The sequence below is a fragment of the Xiphophorus hellerii genome, chromosome 12 (assembly GCF_003331165.1).
Source record: "Xiphophorus hellerii strain 12219 chromosome 12, Xiphophorus_hellerii-4.1, whole genome shotgun sequence".
NCBI classification, from domain to species: Eukaryota; Metazoa; Chordata; class Actinopteri; order Cyprinodontiformes; family Poeciliidae; genus Xiphophorus; species Xiphophorus hellerii.
The window spans coordinates 23,304,261-23,329,227 of NC_045683.1; the positions used below are offsets into that span (position 1 = coordinate 23,304,261).

A 24,967-nucleotide genomic window follows, 5' to 3' on the forward strand; every position below is an offset into this window, starting at 1 on the left:
GGTCTTGTATTTATATGCATGTATACATATGGCAAACCAATGTGCTCTAATGTTAAAAAATAAATAGTGGCAGTATAAGGAAATGCATGACTTGCTGGAACCAGATAGTTTTGGGAAACACAAGTTGTTTTCAGCTATTAATAAACAAGCAATAATGACACAGTTCATGAAGAACTAAACATTGAAAGCAAACTTATTCTAGTAATTTGGAGGCCAGAGCAAAGATTTGTTTGATCTTTTACAATCTACAGACAAACTGTAGCTTGAGGTGCAGAATGCAAATGAATAAAGGTTTCACTGTATAAATTGTGTGTCACATTAAAAGTAGAGCAAGGTGTGCATTCTTGGCTTAATAATTTTAGATCACAAAAAGGCATTTGATGTGTTCTGTACACCTTAGAAAAGCAATATTTAATTCAAAGAAAAGGCGAGAAGCAACAGAAGTCTCAGAAACCTGAACTTCGTGGTTTATTAGTTACACGATATAAAAGCACAGTTTTATCTTATAGCAAAACTTTTTTTAGGCCAAGGAATAAGCCTACATGTATGTATGTAACCTTTATTAAACCATGTATGTTCCACTGAGATTTAAAAGATTGCGTGGTGCAATAACTGGATGTTGAAAAATGCTCTGCTTGAAGCAGTTGTAGTTTTTTTCATTCTGGTCTAAATCCATGAGATGGCAGTATTGTAATGTGAATAATGCCGGCTGCGGTGAAACTTCAGAGAAGAAGAAACAAAGCCTGTCCGGCTGGTTATCCGCAGAAGGGGGATGGCCGTTCTGGAAGCTAGTACCTGGCAACCTCAGGACCCAGCCCAGCACTGTAAACAAGCGGACACCCAGCGGCTAGCTCAAGCTGCAAGACCCAGCGCTTCTCTCTGTATGTGTGAAAGTGCCTCCTATAGCAGCCGCAGAGCTACTCTTCATTACTTTTTTTGTTACAACAGCGCCTTGACTAATGCTGACACGTCATATAAACGTGTTTTAAAGTGTTAACCCGGTGCAGATCTAGCCCGCTAACCGAGTCACAGCAGTTTGTCAAAGGTCTATTTAGAAATGTCACTCTGCGTGTGTTGTGATGATGCACATTAAATGATTAAAACGCATGTTTAATTGTGATACTGAATGAGCAAAAGGGTGTTTGGCTTTAAGGAAGCCGGCGGGGTAACGTTACTAGATGTAACTGAGCTGTGCAGAGAAGCAGTAAAACAGCGGTGAGCAGCCAACCTTATAAGGCTGCTGGAAGGACTTAGCCACCTAATACATCATACAGACCGAGTTCACCTTGACTAACCTTGATCTTTCCATCTTTGTTTCTCATGTTTCAGGTCAAAAAAGTTGCAGTTCGCTCGAAACACACCCTTTAATGTGAATACTGACCCATGGACCAGCTCAGAGTCTGCTTCACCCCAGAATCACTTTTGGAAGTAGATCATGAATGACAAACTCGTCTTCCTGGGCCTGCTGTACTTTGTCCAGGGTATTCCCTATGGTCTCCAGTCTTCTCTGCTTCCTGTGTACCTACGTGGAGCCGGCCATTCTCTCACACGCATTGGTTTCACCAAGATCCTCTACTTTCCCTGGGTGCTGAAGGTACTGTGGGCCCCTTTGGTGGACCGAGTGGGAACCAAACGTCGCTGGCTGGTGGGCACGGTGTCTGGGCTGGCGTTGACATGCCTCTCCAGTGCTGCCCTGGCTCCAGAAGCACACATCTGGGGTGTGGCCGGGACTCTGCTGGCCATGAACACCTTCGCCTCTGTTCAAGATATTGCTGTAGATGGGGCTGCCGTTGGGCTGTTGAAAGGACGCGGGGAGCTCGGACTGGGCAATACGGCCCAGGTTGTGGGATACAAGGCTGGATCAGTGTTTGCCGGTGGTGGGCTCCTAGCTGTGATTGATGTGGCTGGATGGAGCTGGATGTTTATGCTCCTGACATTTGTGTATGCAGGCGTGGCTCTGTTTGTGTGGGGGGCCCCTGTGCTGGACGATGAGAGCATAAAGCAGGCAGATGGCAGCAGGAGGGGGGGGCAGGGAGCCGAGGCTATGAGGCCGTGGAGGGTATGGAGGAAGCTGATGGCAGTGCCCGGCACACCTTGGACAATCTTGTATGTGCTCACATACAAACTTGGTAAGTCTAATCACTATGCAAATGTGTTTCCTGTTTTAACAAGCAAAACTTTACATAGCAACGGATGTGTGCATGCAGTGTGTTCTGCTGCTTAAACTTATTGCAATGAAATGACCAGAGTGTCATTATTTCACTATGTTATTCATGCTGTTAAGGAAATAAATAAGTCTTACTTAAGGTGAAACACTGAGTCATTTAAAAACGAATCGAAATTAAATTTTGATTATTGTTTTATTAAGAAATTAAGCAAAGAATATAGCAATGACTCCCCTGGCTAGTCCAGGGAAGTGAAGAAAAGATGAAGGTACATCGCTTTTAATATCCACCAGCCCTCTTACAAAGTTTGGAGCAAAAGGGAGTATCCCCCCAGTTTCAGTTTACGTCACAACTCTGGTATTTGCACCTGCAGACTGTGACCTGGATGGTTCAAACCCAGTTCAGAAATACCCTTTATTATGTGTTTCCACAAAATGCCTCAAACACAAAGGGTGCTTTATAGCTAAAATTGATTGTTTGATTGATTGACATAAAACAGAGTTTGACATAACAATGCACCTTTAACTTGGCTGCATCAGAAGCCGCTCAAAAAGCGAGTTCAGTGGTACCACCAGTGCTGGTGGTAATTTATGGTGAATTCTCTACAACCAGCCCTTTCCAAGTTTTAAAACCAGTAGGATTTAACTGATAAGCTTGACGACAAGGCTGACTACTACTAGCAGATGCAGGCTCTCCATTTTCGTATTTAGAACAATCTTTAAACATGTTGACAAAAAAGATTGGATTATCCGAGAAAGATGTTTAATTTATGGAAAATAATTAGATGTGCTACTTGACTTTGTTTTTACTAGTCAATTCCAGTCAGCCATTTTGGATTTTTCTTCCCCAGCTAGACATTTGACCCGAGGAGACCTCTGTGTTAATTTTGGAAAGCTCCTAAGTAAATATTGAAGAAATAACATAGCTATGCTTATTCAATCAGTCTCACAATGACAATTGGTAGTAACTTTTCTTCTCTTTGTTTTTATCATAATATCAAAAGTTTAAAGTGAAATTTTCCTTTTCTATTACAGTATTTCTTACTACGGTGACACCTGTAGAACATTTTTTTTTATTGCATTTGTACCTGTTACAATAAATCTGAGGAAACTACTGTTTTATTCAACATATTGTGAAGACCCACAAGGTATTCACTTTGATTATATCAACTTTAACATGTGAAGAAAAGACCTGATAAGAAACACACAAACTGAGTAACCATTGCATAAAGACATAAAACATGTTACCAGTTTCGATTGGGAACCCCAAAGCCATCGTTCCCCAGCCACTGTTCGATCTATTCAGAAGGTTTCCTTAAACTAAATAATCAGGTTATTTATTATAATAAATATTCAGATTTCTGAAAAAAGTTGTTTCAACATCACATTTTAATTTTATTGTACAGAAAATGTACTTGCATTCATCTATTCTTCCGTATTTCCGTCAGTCCATTGAACTTTCCATTATTCCACCCACCTGTCTATACATCTATGGGTCCACAAATCCATCCGTTGTTTTTTGCATACGTGTCATGTAAAACCTGAGGAACATCTACATTTGTATTTTAGAGTTGGACCTAAAACTGAAACTAAAAACCTGGAAATTTGCGTCTCGAAAATATACAGCATTTTGAAATGAATTACGAGAATCCTGTGTTCAGAAATGCATCAAGAACTGAGAAAGGAAATTGATTTACCCTCTTTAAGCTCTTATAATTATGTATATATGATCACAAAGCCCACCAACAAGTTGAAAGACAGAAACAAATTTGATGGAGCAATCTAATATTTAACTCAATCTGTTTTTCCTCATTTTCTGTTTGAAGGTGAGACTAACAAATTTGTGGTTTCGGTAATTTTATCTTGATTGGTGTTGCTGTCTGAGACCTCTAGATCACCACTAGATGTCACTGTTGGTGTTTCACTAACAACCAAACAGAGCCACCAGTGTATTGCTGAAGTGTGTGGAAGTAATTGTTGCAAGCCAGTTTGTTCTGTCTCCTGTGAGAACACTAAGAAATACAGACTCTGGTCAGACGAAGCAGCTTCTGGTACTCAGAATGAGCACAGAAAGTGACTCCACAAAGCGCCATGAGCTTCTTTTAGTTTGCTAACTTGTCGTCAACAATAGAAAGTTAAAATCTAAGGTGGTCCCGTAGAAGTTAAGCTCGAGTGTTTGGTAGCGAGAGTTAATATGACCAGAGTTTGGTTTTTGGTAGCAGAAGGGGATTATGTGAGGATTAGAGCGTCTTTGTGTCTGTGGCGTTAAGAAGCTGAAATAGAGGAAACCATGCGTCTTTGCTGATGTGTACTTACATGTATGTGTGCAAGTGGGTGGTGGGAATCTAATTGTCTCCTCAGATTTGCACAGTTCTTTCCTGTGTATGGGGTATGGATGCATACAGCATTGTTTTTTTTTTAACAGTGTACATGAGGGTGTGTGTTTTTTCTTTTTTTCTTTTTTTTTTTTAGTGTTGAGGTTGGCTCAGTAATCGGATAATCCCCTGCAGACGACACTGCTAGACAAAATATGAAGACTGGCTGGACCCCCTAATCTGTCTAGGAGCAGCCCCCTCAGCCCCCCAATGCAACACTCTCTCTGATCCATGAGCTCACACATGAAGGCACACAACACATCGTTGTTGCTCAAGAATACAACAGTTATCAACTTTAGCATTGTCAGTGTATTTATTGGTTTCCTTCTTTGCAGTCATCACATTACAGAATTTCCCCTTTTTGCTATTTCAATGCCTGCTATATTTGCATCCCAGTCCAATCTATATATGTATCTTATAGTTTAGATGAATCTTAAATGTGTGGCCTATGTGAGACAGTATTGTTTTTGTTCAAGGGGGTATGTGGATATGTTTGTGTGAGACCGGTAATCTGTCTGTCTGAACAGTCCCCCCCCCAAACACCTCTCATAATAACACGCATATACAAGCACAAAAACCCCTTCTCCCTCATCTACCACTAATGAACTCTGAGTTTGCTCTGCTTCCAACTCTGTGGCCAATCATTTGCTGCCTCGTGTCTAAACGGTGACCCTTGTGCCATCTGAGGCCACCAGCTTGGTGGGTGAACTGTCTGGGTAGGCCGACAGACAAGGGGGAGAGAGGGGGAGGGAGGTCGCCCAGGATAAATGGGAAATGAGCCAGGGTAGAGGCGAACAATGAAGGCCTGGAGTTGCAAATACTTTTCCAAAATCTCATCAACCATGTTTTCCCAAAACGTGGTAGACATGGAGAGGTATAAGATTCTCAAGGTACGATAACATTTAGTAAAAATAACGCAGTTTCACGCTATATCTGTGTTTATGTGGGGTGTAACGAGATCTTGTTGTACAAGATTTCAAGATATTAAAGCATCACAATATTGTTGAAATGACTGCCACTAGTCCAGGAATGGGCAACTCCAGGCCTCAAGGGCAGGTCTCCTGCAACTTTTAGATGTACGCGCCTGAGTGAAATAATGAGGTCATTAGCAGGACTCTGGAGAACTTGACTGCACTTGGGAGGTGATTCAGCTGTTGGATTCAAGTGTGTTGGACCAAGGAGATATTTAAGAGTTGCAGGACACCGGCCCTCGAGGACCAGGATTGCCCACCCCTGCACTAGCCAGTTCCGTCAGCTTGTCTTCATTTGATGAAGTTGGGATAGAAAATGCCCCAGTTACTCTTAATTCACTTGATGATCAGCATTTTGGACTTCCAGTAGGAATTATAAATGGCAATGGTGAGAGAGCACTGGAAGTTGTGGGTGATCTTAATGTGTGTTAGTCTAGAAGCACCACAAACTTTTTAACATATTTTAATAATTATAATAACTATAACTGAGATGCTCTTAAAGTACATTTTAGTTTAAATACATCATTGTCACATTTCACATTGAAAAGATAACATCTGGACCATTTAAAGTTGATGCAGCATGCACAGGAACCAGAATGTGAAAAATACCCACTCTAGTTCTAACCAGAACTGAACATCTGACTAAGTTGGAGAACCATTTAAGTTAAAGTTGAGGTATTTCAATAGAGAAAAACCTAACAGGGTCTTGGAGTGAAGACTGGAGAAGAGGATGAATTAATAAACAGTCACCACATGGCTCCTCCAGTAAGGCAGAGAGCAGAACTGCAATAGAAGTAAACAGACTTAGCCTTGTTAATTTACATGATCACTTTAAATGTCTTCAGGTTTAGGTTAGTGTGTTCACCTACCATGTCCAATCTGTCATGATAATACACAATATTACACAATGTAGGCAAATGTTGGATTGACTCAAAAATGCTTGGTGCTCCATCAAACTGTGAAACACACTTTGATCACTTTTGGACATCTTTTTTCATCCTTATGCTGTACGATGCCGTGTCAGAAATAGTGATAAATCCTAAAAGCGACAAAGCTTTAAAAATTCATTTGTGTCATTCCCAAACCAGGAAATACCAATCCAGTTCAACTGGACTCTCTTCCCTACATGTTTTATGTTTTCCTTCGTCAGCAAACCTGATTTAAATGGATGGGTCATTAAAAGGTTTAGCTGAACTTCATAATGGGTCTCTTGCTTCAATACATGGATAAATGCTAAAAAAATGTAAAGCACTTGCATTGATTAACTGGTAACAATAATAATAAAAGATTTGACTTGTTTTATTAGCAGAATGGTAAAATGAAATCTTATTGGAGCGGTTGGACCATCAAAACCTAACTTCATATTACACAGTTCATTTAGTCCAGAAACCCATAAGAAGAAAATCCTACCCAGTGGCCTAGAGGGCTTGGTATTTGTGGAGGGGTTATGTAATCGCTGTTACCTTATGTTCTGGTCTGCATGTTCTTGAGTTCTCAGTGCCATAAAGAACTCCTTGTGTCCAAGTGTGTGACAAAAGACTAATATGCATTAGGCACTGTGAAATTCCATATAGGCAGGTTTTATGCCATCCCTAGTGAACCTGAGGAGCTGAACAGTGCGTGCAGGTGCGTGTGTATCCCTGTGGACCTTCTGTTTGTGTACGTGCATGCTGCATTGTCCTCATACATGTAGACTGTATGAAGCTGTTTTCATTTACCCTGTTGTTGGCGGAGAGTGCTAATTTTGTTCTGCAAGGTGACTGTGTGTCCTCGGTGATCTCCCCGGCTCTGACATCTCTTTTCTTTAAGCTGCCACAGGAAGGTCAGGTCTTTGCCGACCTCGCACGATCATCTTAAACTTTTCATTTCCCAGCTCCACTCCATAGGAACTCCTTTGCACGTATATACACACCTACACACGGCTTCAACCTTAAACCCATGTGCCTGAACATACCCATCGAATGCATTACCCTAAAATCACTTGTGTATGTATTAGCTTGCCAGATATTGTGTTGGCAAAGAGATATCAGTATATTTCTAAGACATACAATAGCTGGTCAAACTGTTTTTTTAGGCTATGTGTGGCGCTACATGCACCTGATCAGAGTGTGGAAGTATGTAGCGATGTGTTATGACTAACAATTATACAATAACACTTTTCATACTTTTTGTTGTTCTTGGGGATTAATGCAGCAGCTGACATGTACTGGGTGGCCAGGAGGACTGATTTGTCTTTGGTTGCAGAAGCAAAAACTTCTATAAGGGAAAAATTTGAAGAGGTTATAGAGAGAGATATTCGGTTGGCCTTATTGAAAACCCTTTGACAATTTAGAAAGGGGAAATGGGGACCAGTCCACCTATCCAGGTGCTCGATAGCGTAGGAAGGGGTATCTGGGTGGCTTTTAATTGCTATCTGATCCTTGTATGCCTGAAGCAAGAGCTGTGTCTGTATTCAAGCTTGTTCCCAGTGAGGAAGGAGACAGCCTGGGCTGCCCCTTGTCACCGATCCTGTTTGTGGTGTTCATGGACAGGATCTTAAGGTGCAGCTGCAGAGACTAAATCCATGGCCTTTAGTGTGCACTGGAGCGGTTTGTAGCTGAGCTCAAAGTGGCTGGGATGAGAGATCCTCTAACTTTGAGGCCATGGTTCTCAACTGGAAAAAAGATAAATTGTCCTTCTGTAATACAAACCACTACAGGAGGTCCTTGTTGCCATCAGTATGTACAACAACTCTTTGACGAACATTGGATGAGTTACAGCACTTCATTTTCATGTGGGATTTTTGAATTTGAATTTAAACTTAGAAATCAGTGCATGTTTTACCTGTAGCTGTCAAAATGTTTTATAGGTCACATTCCATTTAAACTAGTCCAGTTGGTCCCACCTGGCTCTGTTTATGTTCAATTAACTTACCCCCGTTTGCTTCAAGGATCATCTTTGTAGCAAAATTGCTCACTCCATCCTTTTTTTGTGCCGCCAGTAGACAGACACAGATCGATTTTACATCAATCTGTGTAAAATCGATGAAGTACGACTTCTGAAGTCGTACTTCAGAAGTCAGAAGTATGACTTCTTACTCAGAAGTACGACAGTAGTCAGTAAAATAGATGTAAAGTTATCATTATGTTTACATATTTTCTTTTTTGCTATTAAAAAGTACTTTTAAGTTAACTTTTTGGCATTGAAAAACAATGGAAATTTTAATTAGAATTTATTTTCCTTTCATGTTTTATTATTTGTTTTTTTAGCTCAACAACTTATTTTTGTTTTGTTATTAAAGCCAAGGACTGAAAAGTGTTTTACTTTGGGATGTCCCACTCAGGACTGTTTTGTCTCTGATGCTCAGACACATTTTAGATTAGGCATTAACGGCTGGACGAGCCTAATCTGACACTACATTAAAAAAATATAGAAAGTCCATGACATGTATAGGTTTTTTTTTTTTTTTTTTTGTACCCCTCCAGGGGGTCTTTTGTGGGCTCTAGTGTCCCTTATATGACAGTGGGCTGACATTAAACGGGGAAGAAGAGGGGGGAAGACATGCGGCAAATATCGTCGGGTCCAGGAGTTGAACCCGCGACGGCCGCGTCGAGGACTCAAGGCCTCCAAATATGGGTCACGCTAACCACTACGCCACCACGGCACGCCCAGACATGTATAGGTTTGAAAACCCCCTAAATTATAAGTTACGGTAAAATAAAGATGATCTGGTTGAGGCTTCAGTAAATTTAAAGCTTTCAGAAGATGTTTACAGGCACAGCAGTTTGCAGAAATATTATTGTACCTGGTGAGGAACATTTAGTTTGTTAGAAACACAGATTTGTTACAGCAAAACACACAACCTAAGCACAGTTTTGCAAGCCATGCACATGGTAGCAGGTGATTTGTTTTCAGAAATTGTTTGGCAGCTGACAATAAATCACAAACAATTGACCAACAACAGTAATTGGGAGTTTAGTCTCATTTAAAAATGTCATTATCGGAACCCTGCATTGTTGTTGCAAAAGTTTAGAAAATGTTATTAAATATATTTGTGTGCTTACAAGCTTTTTAAATAACCAGGATCAACAAAACACCCCCTTCCTAATTCTTGTCGCTCTTTTAACGGTAAATAGTTTTGTCTGACTGTGCTGTCTGTAAACACAGTTTTCTTTGAGCCTGTCATCCCTCTTCTGTTTCCTCTTCACTAACCTCCTAACAATGTCTCTGTTCAGCTTCCCCTCCTCCTCCTGCTTCTCTGTCTGCAGCCATCTTCATCGCTGAGTGCTATCTTCTCACTTGCGTCATGTTCTGTTTGTGTCTTCCTGTTCGTGATTGTATGATGCTCGTTTGCTGCATCGGTTTTCTCCTATTAGTTCTTTTTTTCCTAATTGACCTATTGCTGTTTCTGTCTCATTAATCTCTTTCATTTTTTTGTGTGAGCCTCTTCTCACTGATTCCCTTTTTATTCCGATTTCTGATGTCTTTTCCTCTTCCTTCTTCTTCACCGTTTTTCTATTTACTTGCTTAATATAATAGAGTCCCTGCTAAAATAGACAATTCTTGCTTGGAGAATAGTTAATGGGATAATCTACTTGTTCATATTTGTCTACATTTCCAACCAATACTCCATGTGTAAAGAAATAATTAGTTGAACATACAGAACTTTGAACTAAACAACAGACGATGAAGAATCACATCATGTTTACTTTATTAACAGAGTCAAAATATTGAAGATGCAGTTGGTAACTTTTATAAAAAAAAAATATTTTTTACATGTTTGCTTTCCTTACATAAGAGGAAGGAGCTGTAAATGCGCAGACGAGTAAGCATGGCCACCGATGGTGGCGGATAAACTGTTGTCTTGCAGGTTATTTCTCCACCATTAGTGCAGCTGCAGCAGACCAGCAATCTTGAACTTGTATGTTGCGAGTGGCTGAGGATGTGAGCAGCGTGTACACAAGTGTGATATTCCTCTGTTAAGACATTCCTCTTGGCTCTCATTGGTTGTTTCTGAACAACCAATGAGAGCCAAGCAGAACAATGGGCTTCTGCAGATCAGGACCACAGGGAGTAGTTAAATTTTTTCTCAGATTATCTGTATCATATTATACTATCAGCACACAGTGACGCTTTTAACAGATATGTAAAATATTTTTGTAAAAGTTCCTACTTCAGATTTAAATCGACTTTTGCATCTCAGATTATTATCATTACTATTACTAAAACAGCAGACTTCATGTCTTCATGAAGTCTGAGAGATGGAAAGCTCAGAAGGATAAAATAGTCTTGCTCTTTCTCGCTCTCCTGCAGCCTAAGTAAGACTTAGACATGTCCCAACATGTAGCAGAAAATACAGTTTACCTTCAAATATCTACTTTCTTACTTTTCTAAGCATTGATACTAAAAATTGCTCATGTTGAGTCTCAGCAACACTGTGTCAGGATCTGTGTTTTTCTGTGTTTATTTAGAGTTTTCTGTGTCTCCGTGTTGTCCGGTTCTCCCCTTGATCATTCCCAGGTGTGTCTCGTTTCTGTGATTACCCTCTGTGTTTTTAATGCCACCTGTGTGTCTGCGTCCTCGTCGGGTCCTTGTCTTGTCTGTTTGTGCGTGCTGTCTCTCTGTGGTTCCTGCCTCCGTATAGCTAGTGCTACCTGTGTTGAGCCCTGGTCTCCGCTCTGCAGTGCTGCCTGGTTTTGGACTTTGTGTTGGCTTTTTCGTCATTAAATCATTATTATTCGTCTAACCTGGTTCCATCGCGTCTGCCTCACCACTCATCCACACCGCACCTCATGACACACTGATGCATGTCGAACAAGAAATGATGGCGCCTAATATGGTGTATTCACTGTATTGAAAGAGATCAGATTTTTGAGTTTTTAGTTGGTAGTGATTCTTTAAAAAGCACCACACATGCAATAGATATTCAAATTTTGGGACAAATCCTTACATTTAGGCTGAAAGCAGTGAATGTTTGGTTTTTGCAACATTTGTAACATTTACTGAGATAATGTGTTATCAAAATGCATAAGGATGAGGAAGTCATTTTGTTTCTCTTAATCTTCCTTTTCCTTTAAATTCTCTTCTTGTCAGCGTATTTGGGAGAGGTGTTTGTTGGTGCTCGGGTAGATCACGTATGATTCATTTTCAGCCAATAAAATACAAGAGGGCTAGTATTATGTCAATCTTTTTATTCATTTATTTATTTTGCTTATTCTACTCACTCCACTCTGTTCTTTAGATCTGCTGTGATGAGAAAGATCATTGTGAACCTGCAGTGTTTTCTCTTTTCTCTCTGACTTCATCTCAAAGACGAAAACCAAAACACACTCGTCTGTCGGAAGGCGAATGTCCTATCTGATTGGTTAAATTAACATTTATGACAAACTTCATGGCACAGTCAGTCCCGTCTGTATGTTGAGCATGTGTAATCTGCCAGCGGTAACACATGAGTGACAGAAGTGAGAGACGAGCGTTTGCTACAGAGAGAATCCACGTTTCCTCCCCAGGTTTCACGAAGGTTGTCACACCATTGTTACAGCGGTGACACTCTAATTCTGCTGCTGCACTCCCAATCACTGGGAGTCTGTTTCATCTGTCTTTGTTTCCCCGTCTCTTTCTCTATTTTTGTTTGTCTCCTGGCTGACTGAGTGAGTGAGTCGTCGGTTGTGTTGCGTCGTCTTTGACAGCAGTCTGGGAGCCAAGCTGTCACTCATGCAGCTCCTTGGTCCCACTGTCTTTCTGAAGTCAGTCTCCATTAATATAATAACACTGTGTAGTCGGCACCACTGAATATTTTACTGTAATGTTCCACAGAACATTACCCCCACACTCAACGCCACACAGAAGAAAGTCGTACTGTCTGACAGAAACTTTTTATTTTGACTGAAAGGTCTTTGTGAGGTCTGTTTCATCTGTGGAAGTTTCTGTGTTTTTTTGTTGTGTTTTCTCTTTTGAGCTTTAGGAAAAGTGCTAGGCCCCTTTTTGATAAAGTGACTGAGGGTATTCTTTTTCTTGTCGGGCATCTATTATTGACACTTTCCAGGAATAGGCCTAGGTACGCGGCACATCGATGCGCTTCGTTTAAACCTGCAGCCGTCATCTCCGGAAAAAGTGTGTTCTTCGGGTTTGCAGGCTAAACAGTTTGCTCCAACCTCCTCACTGCATTCGACTTTGATATTTTTATTGTCGATGAAAAGTCGGCTTGTTTCGTGAGAAACAAAAACAAAATAAAAATTTTTTTGTTACTTATTTCAAAAAGTGTAACCTATTCCTTACACAGAGAGTGAAATATTTCTTGCTATCACTTTTTGTAATTTTGATTATTAAAGGAAATAAAAACTCTCAGGAAATCAAAATGTTACATAAGATCAATAAATAAGGGATATTTTAAACAGAAAGGTAAAGCTTCTGAAAAATGTTTTTATTTGTATACATTCAGTTCTTGGTTGGGCCTCCATTTAAATTACTGTAACAATGCGGCGTGGCATGGAGGCGATCAGTCTGCAGCACTGCTGTGGTGAGGTCCAGGTTTCTTAGCAGCCTTCAGGTCATCTGCATCATTGGATCTGGCATGTTTTATTACTCCATACATATGGAGTTTAAGGATTTAGACATTTTGACTATTTACCATTTAAATACTTAATGATATTTTGCTTGACAATTCTCTCAAGGCTGCAGTTGTCCCTGTTGCTGTTGTTCCTTTTCTTACCACACTTTTTCCTTCTACTCAACTCTTTATGAATATAGAGAGTTGATACAATGCTCTGCGTGCAACCAGTTTCTTTAGCAATGACGTTTTGTGGCTCTCCCTCCTTATGGAGGATGTCGGTGTCAAATCAGCAGTCTTTTCCATGACTGCGATGATCCAGACTGAGGGACCATTTAGAAACATTTGAATGTATTACATCTATATCACTTTTGGAGAGCAGCGATAGATAAAGTTGAAGTTTTTTTCTGATATTAACCTGAAAAGACAGAGTTTCTCACCAATAAGCTTCAAGCTTGAACTGCTGTCTTGTTCTGGTTTTCCTCTTTTCAGTCTCTCATCTCACTTTTTGTGCCTCTTTCCCATTTGTCCTTTTCTTTTTCCAGGTGAGCAGGGTGCTGTGACAATGTTTCCTCTTTTCCTCCTGGATCACCACATGACAGCCAGAGAGCTCGGCTTCTGGAACGGCGTCGTCGCTATGGGCTTCTCCATCTGTGGCTCATCCCTCGGAGGCCTGCTGCTCGCCCAGTTCAGGTAGTCATCATCGGCAGTGAGAAACCACTGTTGATTGTCAAATTATGCACTGTTGATTTAAGACGCTTGGACAGCATTATAAATGACCTTCAGCATCAGCTAATTTGTAGGGCGTAGTGACAAAAACATAAAAGTTCTGGTGGAGATAAAATATCCAAAACAACAGCAACCATGCTAAAAATATTCAATATGATAAAAAGTGTGTATGCTGCGCTCTCATCATGTAAGATATTGTAATCATCTTTACCTTCTTCCTCACCTTATTCATCATGCAGATTTCCCCTTTAACATTTCTTCATCACTGTTCCTTCACTCTATTGGCTTGTGTGTACGTACGTGCTAATGCGTGTGTGTGTTTGTACCTTTCTCTCTCTCTCTTTCTCTCTCTCGGGGTGTGTACGGTAATTTAAGTAAACATTGCCTTGTTTGAGAGCTCAGGGACCCCCTGTGTGGCGTGTGGTGTGAGAACAGCATGAACAGCAAATCCTTTACACACACTCAGGTGCACGCAGAATACGCATAAACACACACACGCACGCGCACGCACACCCCTCAGTTTGCAGAGACAATATAGATGTAGCTGAATGTAGGTATTAGATTTCCCCACAAATGCTAAGTTGTTAGACTGACTTATTATGCTGTGAAGGCTGTGAGGAATTGAAACCTCTCAGTTGGTTTGCTAACTCTGATGACACACTCAACATTTAAAGCCTTTTTAAATTAAAATGAGAATTTATCTATTCCTTCTGTTAATCTAGATTTTGATCAGTTTATCTAGCTTTATATTTATATTGTCTTCCAGTTCCAGTGTTAAGTTAAAGTTTATTGATATTTGAGAATGTGGCCTTGCATTATTATGCCATTATCAGTATATTGCTTGAAAATGGCCTCAAAGCAAGAGTATTAGTGTTTATCGCAACGACTTCTGGGACAATTTATCGTCCAGCAAAACTTGTTATCATGATAGACCTGATGCAGAATACTGCGAATCACAATATACACTTGAAACACAGATATGCAATGATATTACAGAGGTAGGAGTCTTTACATTGTTTTAATTCCAACAATATATCCAGATGTTCTTTCTTTTAAAGTGAAGCTTGTGTGCTGTTTTTCCAGTTTCACGTCAAATTGCATCAGGTGATCACTTGGCAGCAAATGTTCTGTGTTTCTCTGGTTAATGTCGACTTGTGGTGTCTTTTTATCCCACCTGCCCGTATCTGTGTCAGTATTGTATGTGTATGCTAGCTTGCCCAGACCTTTGTTCTCTGCTCTCTCTCTCTCTGATGTCAGCCTGTTTGGTTCTTTCCCTTCGTGAAGGAACACTAATAAACAAAGAGGAAACCTCCAAAGGCCAAACTTTTCTAAGGGCTAAAGTGCTTTGAAAAGATGTCATTGTGATACGTTGTCTTTTGATCCTTCGCGCTGTCTCCATCTCACTTGTACAGGGAATAAATGGTTCACACACCACTAAAGGCAGAAAACACTTGGAGCTATGTCATCTTATTGTGTCATTCTTCCAAAGATACAGAGGTATTTTGTGGATTTTATTTTATCTAAGCTTGAACCCACCAAGATGTCTTTTGAAATGAGAAATGACCTCAAAACGGCCTCATTCAATACCCTCAGCTGTAATTTGTTTTTATGTATGAGATAAATGTGTCTGCTGAGCTCTTATACAGCATACAGCAAATGACTTGATGCATTTGTAAAAATTGGTGAAATATTGATAGGTTGATGCTTATTGTTCTTTATAAATAAGGCCAGAAAATTCTTGGTGTGTTGCATTTCTAACTATTCTGTCTCCAAACATGTCGCTATACTTTATGGTGCATTGTTTATAGAAATCAAACATCTAATTAATCTCCATTCAGTTTATTTGTGTTGAACAATTCACAATGAATTAACCCTCAAGGCAGCTCACAGCTGGACACAGAACTGAATAAATAGCATTTTGAATTCATATGTAATTATATGGAGTCACGTTTAGTACAAATGCAGATCAAAACAATCACATTCATCCTGATACAATCCAAACATATAGTCAGATTGTCATCTAGTGCCTACTTGGATCTAAATTATGAAACCCTGCAACATTACATAATCTAGAGTCAAAATTTCTGTAATCTTTTAGTGCCGATTGCATTGAGCCATTGATGCTGCAGCAATCTCTCACCCAGAGCGAGCGTGTAGTGACAGTGGAGGGGAGCAACTTTCTTTTAACTTAAATAAATATCCGGCTAAAATAGACTCACAATAAATAGGCTAAGAAGAAGAAAATAGAGGAAAACAAAAGCACTAGACTGGGAGTACTTTCTATGGGACATAACAGAGTTAAAGGCAGAATTTTCTTTGTAAATTAATTTATTCAGGAAAGACTTGCTTCTGTACACAGAACTGCTCGGTCATGACTAACACACCGCTACACGTTTCTCCTCTGTTTCTCCTGTTGTTGCTGTCCAAAGGACCAGTGTACCAGAGACTTTTAAAGATATTTTTGCAGATTTCTGCTTTAGCTTTGTTACCACAGATCTAAATGCTCATTTTTAGTATTAAACTGCCCTTTTGCTACTGCAGAAATCTCTCAGTTCTACTGACTTTAAAGATTGAATAAAATAACCTGGTGGTGTAGCTAATTATTAAAGGTAAAATTTGTTTTCCACACACAACATGTAATGACCCGAAAATCTTTTTTTTTTTTTACTTTTACTTTATTTGTATTTTTCAATATTTGAAAATACTAGTAAAGACTAAAAGATGTGCCGATAAGTCTTTAAAAGTTCATCTATACCATTTAGTTTTCCGTACCACCCTGTGCCAGATGAACACTTTTCCTTCCTCACCTCTTCTTCTCACCCCCGCATTAGCACACAGAGGCGAGGTTGTCCAGCAGGTTGTGTCCCACGTCTAAAAGCCCAGTTGGAACGTTTATCCACTCCACCATCAGAAACGGCTGAGTGGTCAGTCAGGGACGCTCTTTAGAACCACCAGCAGCAACCTGAGAACAAACCTATTCTTATCTGGGCCTGGCCTGTGTAAGGTGGCAGCCAGGCGGGTTTTCTTTCTCACACACACACACTCTCTCTCTAACGCACAGGCACACACTTTAGCATCTCTTGAGAAAGCGTCATATGAAAGACTATCATTGAGAAAGGAGGTAAAGAAGAAGCAAAAAGAGGAATGTCTTTAGCATGTGAATGGTGCAGGCTTGGTTTTCCAGTCAGGATGTAGGTGGAGGCGGGGCTGAGAGTGGAGAGAGGGAGTGTAGTGGAGAAAATAGTGTATTTGTGTTAATTATAATGATTTTCCACAAAAATATGAATGAAAAGGAAATTTAGTACCTTCTTAAAGGTTGTTGTTTTCAAAAAGTACTTTTAATCTGACAAACCAGCCTCGTCTGAACAGATATTCTAATTTATTGAATATGACTGTATCAAGCAAGGTTTGCTGTCATTTTAAGTATCACCAATCAATCTAAAAATGAGCCACGTCTCGGTGGATCTCCATGGAAAGGAGTAGAGTGGTAAGTTTGGCGTAGACGCTTCACTTACCGTCTTGAATTAAATATTCTGCTTTGCGTGACAGGCCCTTCTTCCTCACAATCTTTTTTACACATAAATAATTACATGCAGAAAAAGCATAAACAAACACACACAGTCCTTTTGAGTGGCAGGTATCCTCTGAGTGATTGGCACTGTTAATCCCTGTTGTCACATCAACAGTGTGAGTGCCCAAATGTGTGTGTCTGTGTGTTTGTATGTATGTTAACAGTGATTAATTATCTCTCTCACGCTGAGGATCTCCTTAGGTTATTGATTACGTCACGAATCAAACCCACAGGGGGATGATTTCTTTGCACTAACAGGGAATCAATTAGTGTCTGGGGACTTGTTTACTTATGCGCTTGCTGACATGTAAATGTGTGTGTGTGTGTCCATGAATGTGTGTTAGTGTAATTGTATGAGATACAATAAGGTGTTTAAATGTAATGCTACGAACCCCGAGGCGTCGTCGTACACATCATGTTGCTCGCCGATGCACTTTTAGCTCTTAAATCCGTCTTCCTGAAATTTGTGTTGTTGCTTGTTTCTCCTCAGCATCGGGGCGATGATGCGACGGGTGTTTGTGTTGCGTACCGTCAGCATGGTCTTCCAGAGTTCTTTGCTCACTGTACTGGAACCATCGCCGCTCATGAAAGGTGAGAAACTGGATGGAAATCAAAACAGACAATATTTCCAAACAAGATATAGTTTCAAAGTTGTCATGGCTCATCCAGAAGATCCCTGGGATGAAAAACAGGCAGAACACTATTACTGTTGCCAAGGCCCTCCGAACCCCTCCTCTTATGATTGTACACAATCAAAGGAGAAAGAAAACTGCTCCAGTAGCTTAAAAAATGAGGTCTGAGGTTTGTGGTAAATAAGTTAGTTTAACATCTTTCTGTTCACTTAAAATTATTTTAACCACATTTCAAAAATGAATTGGGCAAGGCGAGGTTCATTTGGATAGTCCCATTCATATTCAGAATAGTTTAACTGCTTCAAATTAAAAACAGGTCAGAGATAGGAACCTCCCAATGAAGCAAAAATACAAACAAGTAAAAACAGCAAAGTACAATATATAAAAATATCACATGATTATGTGAAAAGCACAAAATATTGTATATATTACAGTACTGACCAAAAGTTTGGACACACCTTTTAATTCAATGAGTTTCCTTTATTTTCATGACTATTGACATTGTAGATTCACACTGAAGGCATCAAAACTATGAATAACACATGTGGAAATATGCACTAAACAAAAAAGTGTAAAACAACTGAAAATATTCTAGTTTCTTCAAAGTAGCAACATTTTGCTGTGATTACTGCTTTGCAAACACTCTGCATTTTCTTGATGAGCTTCAAGAGGTAGTCACCTGAAATGGTTTTCACTTCATAGGTGTGCCCTGTCAGGTTAATAAGTGGGATTTCTTGCCTTATAAATAGTCATGAAAATAAAGAAAACCCATTGAATTAGAAGGTGTGTCCAAACCTTTGGTCTGTACTGTATATCAAAAGATCATATTAATTTAATAATGGGAATGTTTACTTTTTCACTTAAGACCAGGTCGGTCTAGATACTTTTTTCCCATAAATTAACTAATCATTTGAAAACTGTGAATTGTATTTAGTTAATTATCTTTGCCTAAATAAAAAAAAAATACTTTGATGATCTTATACATTTAAGTGTGACAAAAAAATTAAAAAAGACATTTGTAAGGATGCAAAGACTTTTTCAAAACTCGGTGAAAGTAAATAAAAACTACAGAGACCTTCAATGGCGACACTGTCATATTGTGTGACCTAAACAAATGAGTGCTGAAATTCAAATATGAATGTGTATTATATATTATATTGTGGACATTGACACAAATGGCACATTCGATTTTATTGTGCTGCCAGTCTAGCAGTGTTTAGCATTCACTTCTCTGCCGTTTATCTTTGCCAAAGACTTCGTCTTCCCTATCAAGGCTCTCACACTGAAAGTCGAGGCCCGCCATCCCGCCTCCGTTCCAAAACCCGACAAAGATTTCAGAAAAGTTAAAGGGGAGAGGGGAAAGAAAGGGAAAGAAAACAGAAAAACATTCTGTTTCAGATTTTCAATATTACATGATAACACTCTGCTTCCCACTCTTCCAGTCTGATCAGGCGGAGTATCTGTGTGACTCCAGCAGCTTTGCATCGCTGACTGAAGAGTCTTATTCTGCAAAAACTCCGGCGTCTTGAGTGAATAATTCAGTGTTCGTGGGAGCAGAGACAGATAGGCTCTGTGGTTCCTCTGTGTTTCCCCACTAACATTGCTCTGCCACTTCCCCTCAGAGGATAACACTACATGTGTTTTGGAGATGTGTGTGTGTGTGTGTGTGATTTTGGGGGGTAGACTTTACTCCTCAGCTGCTTACCTTTTTCTTGCTGCTTTATTTCTTCACTTTGACATCTACATAGAATAAGTATGAGGTGTAAAGATGTAGAAAACACAGTAATTCAGCCTTTTCCCCGTCAGGAAAAGCACCTTTTTTGGGGGGGATGCAGATGTTTTGTGGCTGATTACGATCCACTTTGCCTGCACGTGTTTGCTTTTGCAGGAATGGCGGTCCTGAGCATGAGCGTTCAGCACTTCCTGGGTGGTCTCATCACCACGCTCACCTTCACTACCATGATGCATTGCACTCAGAGGGCCGAGGAAAGCATACAGGTAACAAAGACTTCATTCACTCTGTCTTCCTTTCGTTGTTTTGTTTCTGGTCGTTATCGTGTTATTCGGCAGCGTTAGATCATATCCTGTGGCTTAACAAATCTTTTTATGTGCTAGAAATAAAGGCCGTGTTCTTGTTTTTTTCTCATCTGACTTGGCTTTATGTGCTGTTTTGTAATGTGAAGTAATTTCCTTTCGGGGTTGTCAGAAAAGGACTGTGCCACACCTATTCCCAGCTCTACCTGCCTCTTCTCACCAGCGGTTTCCACCTGTGAAATCTCAAAATGAATCCCAAACTCAATTTCTGTTTATTGCTTCCTTCTTCTGGAGGATTTCTGCCTCCAGCTACCCGACTAAGTTTTCTTTTCTTCATTTCGGACGAAATGCTCTTTTTTTTCGGACTCCCAGCATCTTGTTCTCCTCTCTTGATTTCTATACTTTGCTGTTTCTCCTTTTGTCCCTGCCGTAACTGGGCCATCACCGCCTGAAGGTGATCGCTGTTCAAGCAACCGTCACTCAGTCAATCTCTGAGGGTGACAAATTATAACTCGCATTGCTGTGGCTCCTCGCGTGTGAAACGAGAATAAAAGAAGAGACACCTGCGGAGCAGGTGTCGCAAAACAAATTCAGATAAACGGCAGTAAGCGAAGACAAAAATGTGCTGATCAGAGCTACAGTTAGGTCTGAGGGATGTGGGGGCAGGTAACTTTGCTTTTTACTGATTCAGTTTGTGAATCTATGTGCCCAGAACAGTAACGCATTAGCTTGTCTGAGCTCGATGTGTGTAGCATGAGCGTGTTATTGAAAGTAGTGCTATCCAGTAACAGAAAGCTGATAGTGTGAGTGCTTGCTAAGGATACCCAGGAGAAAGAAACCGAATCTGTTAAACAAGTTGCTCAGAATAAAGACACTCCACTTAGCTTTGGTCACGCAGGCTCTCAGAGATCTCTGCATCGGAGCGCTGCCACAGTCTGCCGGCAAAGTCGCTGTGGGCGCCGAACTTCTCAGCCTGGCCGACAAAACCGTAGATTCTCACATTTGGAAGCAACAAGAACATTGTTTAGTCAGATTCAAGTAAAATACCAGTTGCTCCAACATTAACATGTTGACTCTGTTTAGTTTAATTATTATATATGAGTCCTTCAGCTACCCTGCTTCATCAGATATAAATGTCATAATGTACAGTGATATGAAAATACATACCTGATATTCTGGATGAGTCACTGATGCTCTCTGGGAGTCATTTTGGTAAGCTGGTTCGCCACTCTTTTCTGTTTTGTGGATATTGACTAACTGCGATTCTCTGTGATCTTTTCCAAGCCGACAGACGTCATTGACTGTGATTCTAATAATTTCACGTCTTTAGATAGGGGCACGATGTGTTGCTTTTTAAGGTATTTTAGGCGCTGTTTTCAGAGAAACCGTAACATATTTGTTGCGATCCGGCCGCTTATTTACACATCAACAGAGATTGGAGTCTCCTAGAGAGGAACCTTTGGGAACATCTCCCACAGAGGTTTGAAGTTTTTCACAGGTGTGAAAGCGCAGCTGCAGGGTGAGGCGTTTTGGCAGTCTCGTCTACTCATTGACACAGTGCCGTCTAAACTTGAAACTTTTTGCCAGTCAACATTTGAAAATACCGGCACCTTCCAGTCAGCTTTTTTGCGTAAACAAAGCCGTAGCCTAGTCCAGCTTGGTAAGCAGGCTCTTTCTAAGTTACTTTTTGAATCTGCAGGTCAATAACCAGACCTAGTGTGGCTCAAAACATCAAGTCATGTTTAGATAGATTTTTTTCTTTAATAAACAAAATCAGAAATCAAAAATTGCTCTTTGTAGTTTTTCAGGTTATCTTTGGCTTATTTCCAAGCATTGTTCTATAGACAGTGTCACAATGCAAGGTGTGTTGAGTGTTTGGAAAAAGATAAAATGTGATATCTCTACTTTCCAAGTTTTTGAACTGCAAAAGAATTTAGCAAGTTAAAATATTTTTTAGTTAGATTTATGACAGTGAGGGCTTCTTCACATTAAATCTTTTGTTTAGATGATGTGATTGTTGATGTGTTTATCAGTTTTAACTGTTGCATACAGTCTAAATGAGAAACTCATATTATTCAAATATCTCCAGAATCTCTGGTAGCAGTCAGTCTTGCAACAAATCTGAAGAAACCTCTGACTGAAAATACAAAAATATACAACCCAGAGTGAATTTTTGTGAGTAAACTGTAAGAAATCTGTCGAAGGAAGTTGGATCAATGGAGAGAAAAGCCACATGTAATTCATAATTGACATCTTAACAAGGAGGCATGTATCAGAGAGGAAGCCACAGACTGTAAATGATTGAATGAAAGTGATTTATTTGTTATTTGCAATTTATGCAAAAAGTCATCCAAAGTGCTTTACTTGAAAATTACGTAAGAGAATCACATTTGAACCAAAAAAGGTCAAATATATTAAACATGACATAAACAGAGAGGTTGAAATGTAAATTTGAAACAAATTAAATGCCAAGACTTGAAAAAATCCAGATAAAGCAATTTTTGACCTTTATATTAAACTGGTGTAAACAATAAAGTTTTCAGTCAGTTTCTGTGCACCGCAAGTTTTCAGGGAGTTTGTTCCATTGCTGAGGAGCATAGAAAGTGAAATTTACCTCCAGTTGATTAGTACTGGATTTGTGAACATGGTGCAGGATGTTTGCTTGGAGCCAAACACAGATGTGACGGTCTGAAGAAAACAAATACATTTAAACCCTGATTGATGATATGGGGTTGAATGTCTGGTGAAGAAGTAAATACACATGTCCACACCAAAATGTAACACTTTCTTGTTTCACCAATTGAAAGTAGTTAAGATGGAAAATTTTTAGGATAACGATTTTCCTAACAAAAGAGCTCTAAAATGTTCTCCTGTTGAGTGACAAAGCAAAATAGTGGGATGAAAATTGTGAGTTTTTCTTCTTTTTTTCCTAGATTTTTAAGTCACTTCTTTTCATCTTTTGGTGTTTTTTTCCCCTGAATATTTCAGATTCACCTTTTCGTCACGTCTGCAGTAATTGTTCCTTTTTTACAAAGAAGCACACTCTACTGATTTTTAGTAGTTAATGTTAAATCCTCTCCTCTAACAGAATGTTAAAGTAGACGCATTGAGTAGAAAATGTAATCTTTTGCTCACTCTTCACTCTTCTTCTAGGCCACCCACTACAGTTTCCTGGCGACTCTGGAGGTTCTGGGGAAGCTGATGTTCAGCGCTTTGGCCGGAGGAGTGGTGGACTGGTGTGGTTTCCAAGTGGCCTTCCTCTTCTTCCTCACCCTGTCGGCTGGAACGGCCCTGCACGTGTGGACGGCCACCTTCACCGGCGCTCTCAGGGAGAATCAGCTCAAAGAGCAGCCCAAATGAGATCCGTCTTAAACGTTTACATTTAGGGCAAGTCCAGGTACATTAATAATGGACCATTGGAGCTCGACTACGAATATTAAGGAAACAAACTTTGTAGAGTCGTAAATCAAGATTAGTAAAGTTATTTCATATATCAACAGTCTTAAATAAGTATCAGCCATTCTTTAATGGAGAAAAACCGCTTTCCTTTAACCACTCTGTGACTGACTGCTCTTTTGTCATATTTCACAGGCAGAGATGGCCTTATGTTTTATTTATTTTGTTTTGAACATATCTCAAATAGTCTTAAAAAGCGTAGTTAGGTGGTGAACCTTCGGGATACAGTGTACATCTTAAATATGATAGAAGTACTCATAGCTTGATGGAAGATGGTTTATTGTGTTTGGTAGAGACATAAAATATACTGAAAGTTTCATAGTAGCTTAAATTAAAGGGAAATATAATCAAAGCTTATTATCATCTGAGCCAGTTTCATATTGTTATACGTCAGCAATAAGAGCTACAGCCAAAAGCAATAGTGTTAGTTTATTTTCTTATACTGTACTGTATATATATATATATATATATATATATATATATATATATATATATATATATATATATATATATATATATATATATATTCTCCTGTGTTGTATGGTTTACAGTTGTCAGCTCTTTAATCTCTGCTACCTCGCATCACCACTGTAAGGTACGACACAGATACACAGAACATAAAGTAACTGCATAAACCCAGAGTGCATACACAGACATCCCGTAATGTGTTAGCTAAAACAAAACGTAATTGTAGTTTGTCTTGAGAAAGAGAATAAAAGTGTAATTTAGCTCTTAAGCAAAGGGCTTTTTTCGTGGGTCGTAAACCATACATTGTCAACCCTTATGTTGTAAATTCCCACAAGTGTCAGAGTACAACTCACACTTGTAGGAAACATCTGCCTTACACACTGCATGGTGCCATCTAGTCTTATTTATTTGACCAGACTCAATAAGAAAGTCAGCTTTCAGAAAGAAACTTGAATGACCAGACTTACTTGGAAGTTAAAGTTCCAAAATCGCACTGTTTTAGTTTCTTTTCATTTCTGTTTTTAAACATGTTTAATGCACAATAACTAATAATAGCTTCTCTTGTATAGCTCAATAATAGCTGCATAGCATAAATTGTTCCCTCAAGTCTTAGATTTAAACAGGTTCATCCCAGCAGGTTCTGTAAGAATACAGAGAAATCCTGTAAGTAGGCTTTGCTAAAGGAAACATTGGCCACTTGATTTCTTTCACATCATGTGAAAAAGACAATGACATTACATATCTAATTATGTAGCCATCTGTGGAACATGAGCGGCAAAGAAAATCTTTGAAATTTGCACAAAAATAAAGCTGCTGGGGACATTTCTAAAGTGTTTTTTTGTGTGCGTTTTATTTACCTCTCCACTTCTCTGGATCTTATCAAAATTTTCTTGCATCCTCTCTTAAGGTCTGTTTGTGGTTCTTCCACTTTTAAAAGTCCATTGTGGCTTCTAGCGGCCCGACTTACAACACTGGATCTCTGCAGAGGTTGTGGCTGACGGCTACGGGAGTGAATAGGCCCCATGTCACAGCACCCGCA

At 39.6% G+C, this 24,967-nt stretch overlaps 1 protein-coding gene across 1 annotated transcript; it reads left to right on the plus strand.

Moving 5' to 3' along the window:
- Positions 1-118: 118 nt before the first annotated feature.
- mfsd3 (major facilitator superfamily domain containing 3) lies at positions 119-24,761 on the plus strand. The gene is made up of 6 exons (XM_032577578.1): positions 119-881; positions 1,330-2,129; positions 13,584-13,731; positions 17,829-17,929; positions 19,859-19,968; positions 23,158-24,761. Exons 2-6 carry the CDS (start codon positions 1,436-1,438, stop codon positions 23,362-23,364), a joined length of 1,260 nt encoding a protein of 419 aa, XP_032433469.1. The 5' UTR covers positions 119-881; positions 1,330-1,435; the 3' UTR covers positions 23,365-24,761.
- Positions 24,762-24,967: the final 206 nt, after the last annotated feature.

What these genes read in the sequence shown, in the direction of transcription:
- mfsd3 (XM_032577578.1), top strand. Translation starts at nt 1,436, where the DNA reads ATGAATGACAAACTCGTCTTCCTGGGCCTGCTGTACTTTGTCCAGGGT. An exon ending in TGTGCTCACATACAAACTTG is followed by an intron (nt 2,130 to 13,583) that starts GTAAGTCTAATC and finishes TTCTTTTTCCAG; the next exon opens with GTGAGCAGGGTGCTGTGACA. An exon ending in CTGCTGCTCGCCCAGTTCAG is followed by an intron (nt 13,732 to 17,828) that starts GTAGTCATCATC and finishes GTTTCTCCTCAG; the next exon opens with CATCGGGGCGATGATGCGAC.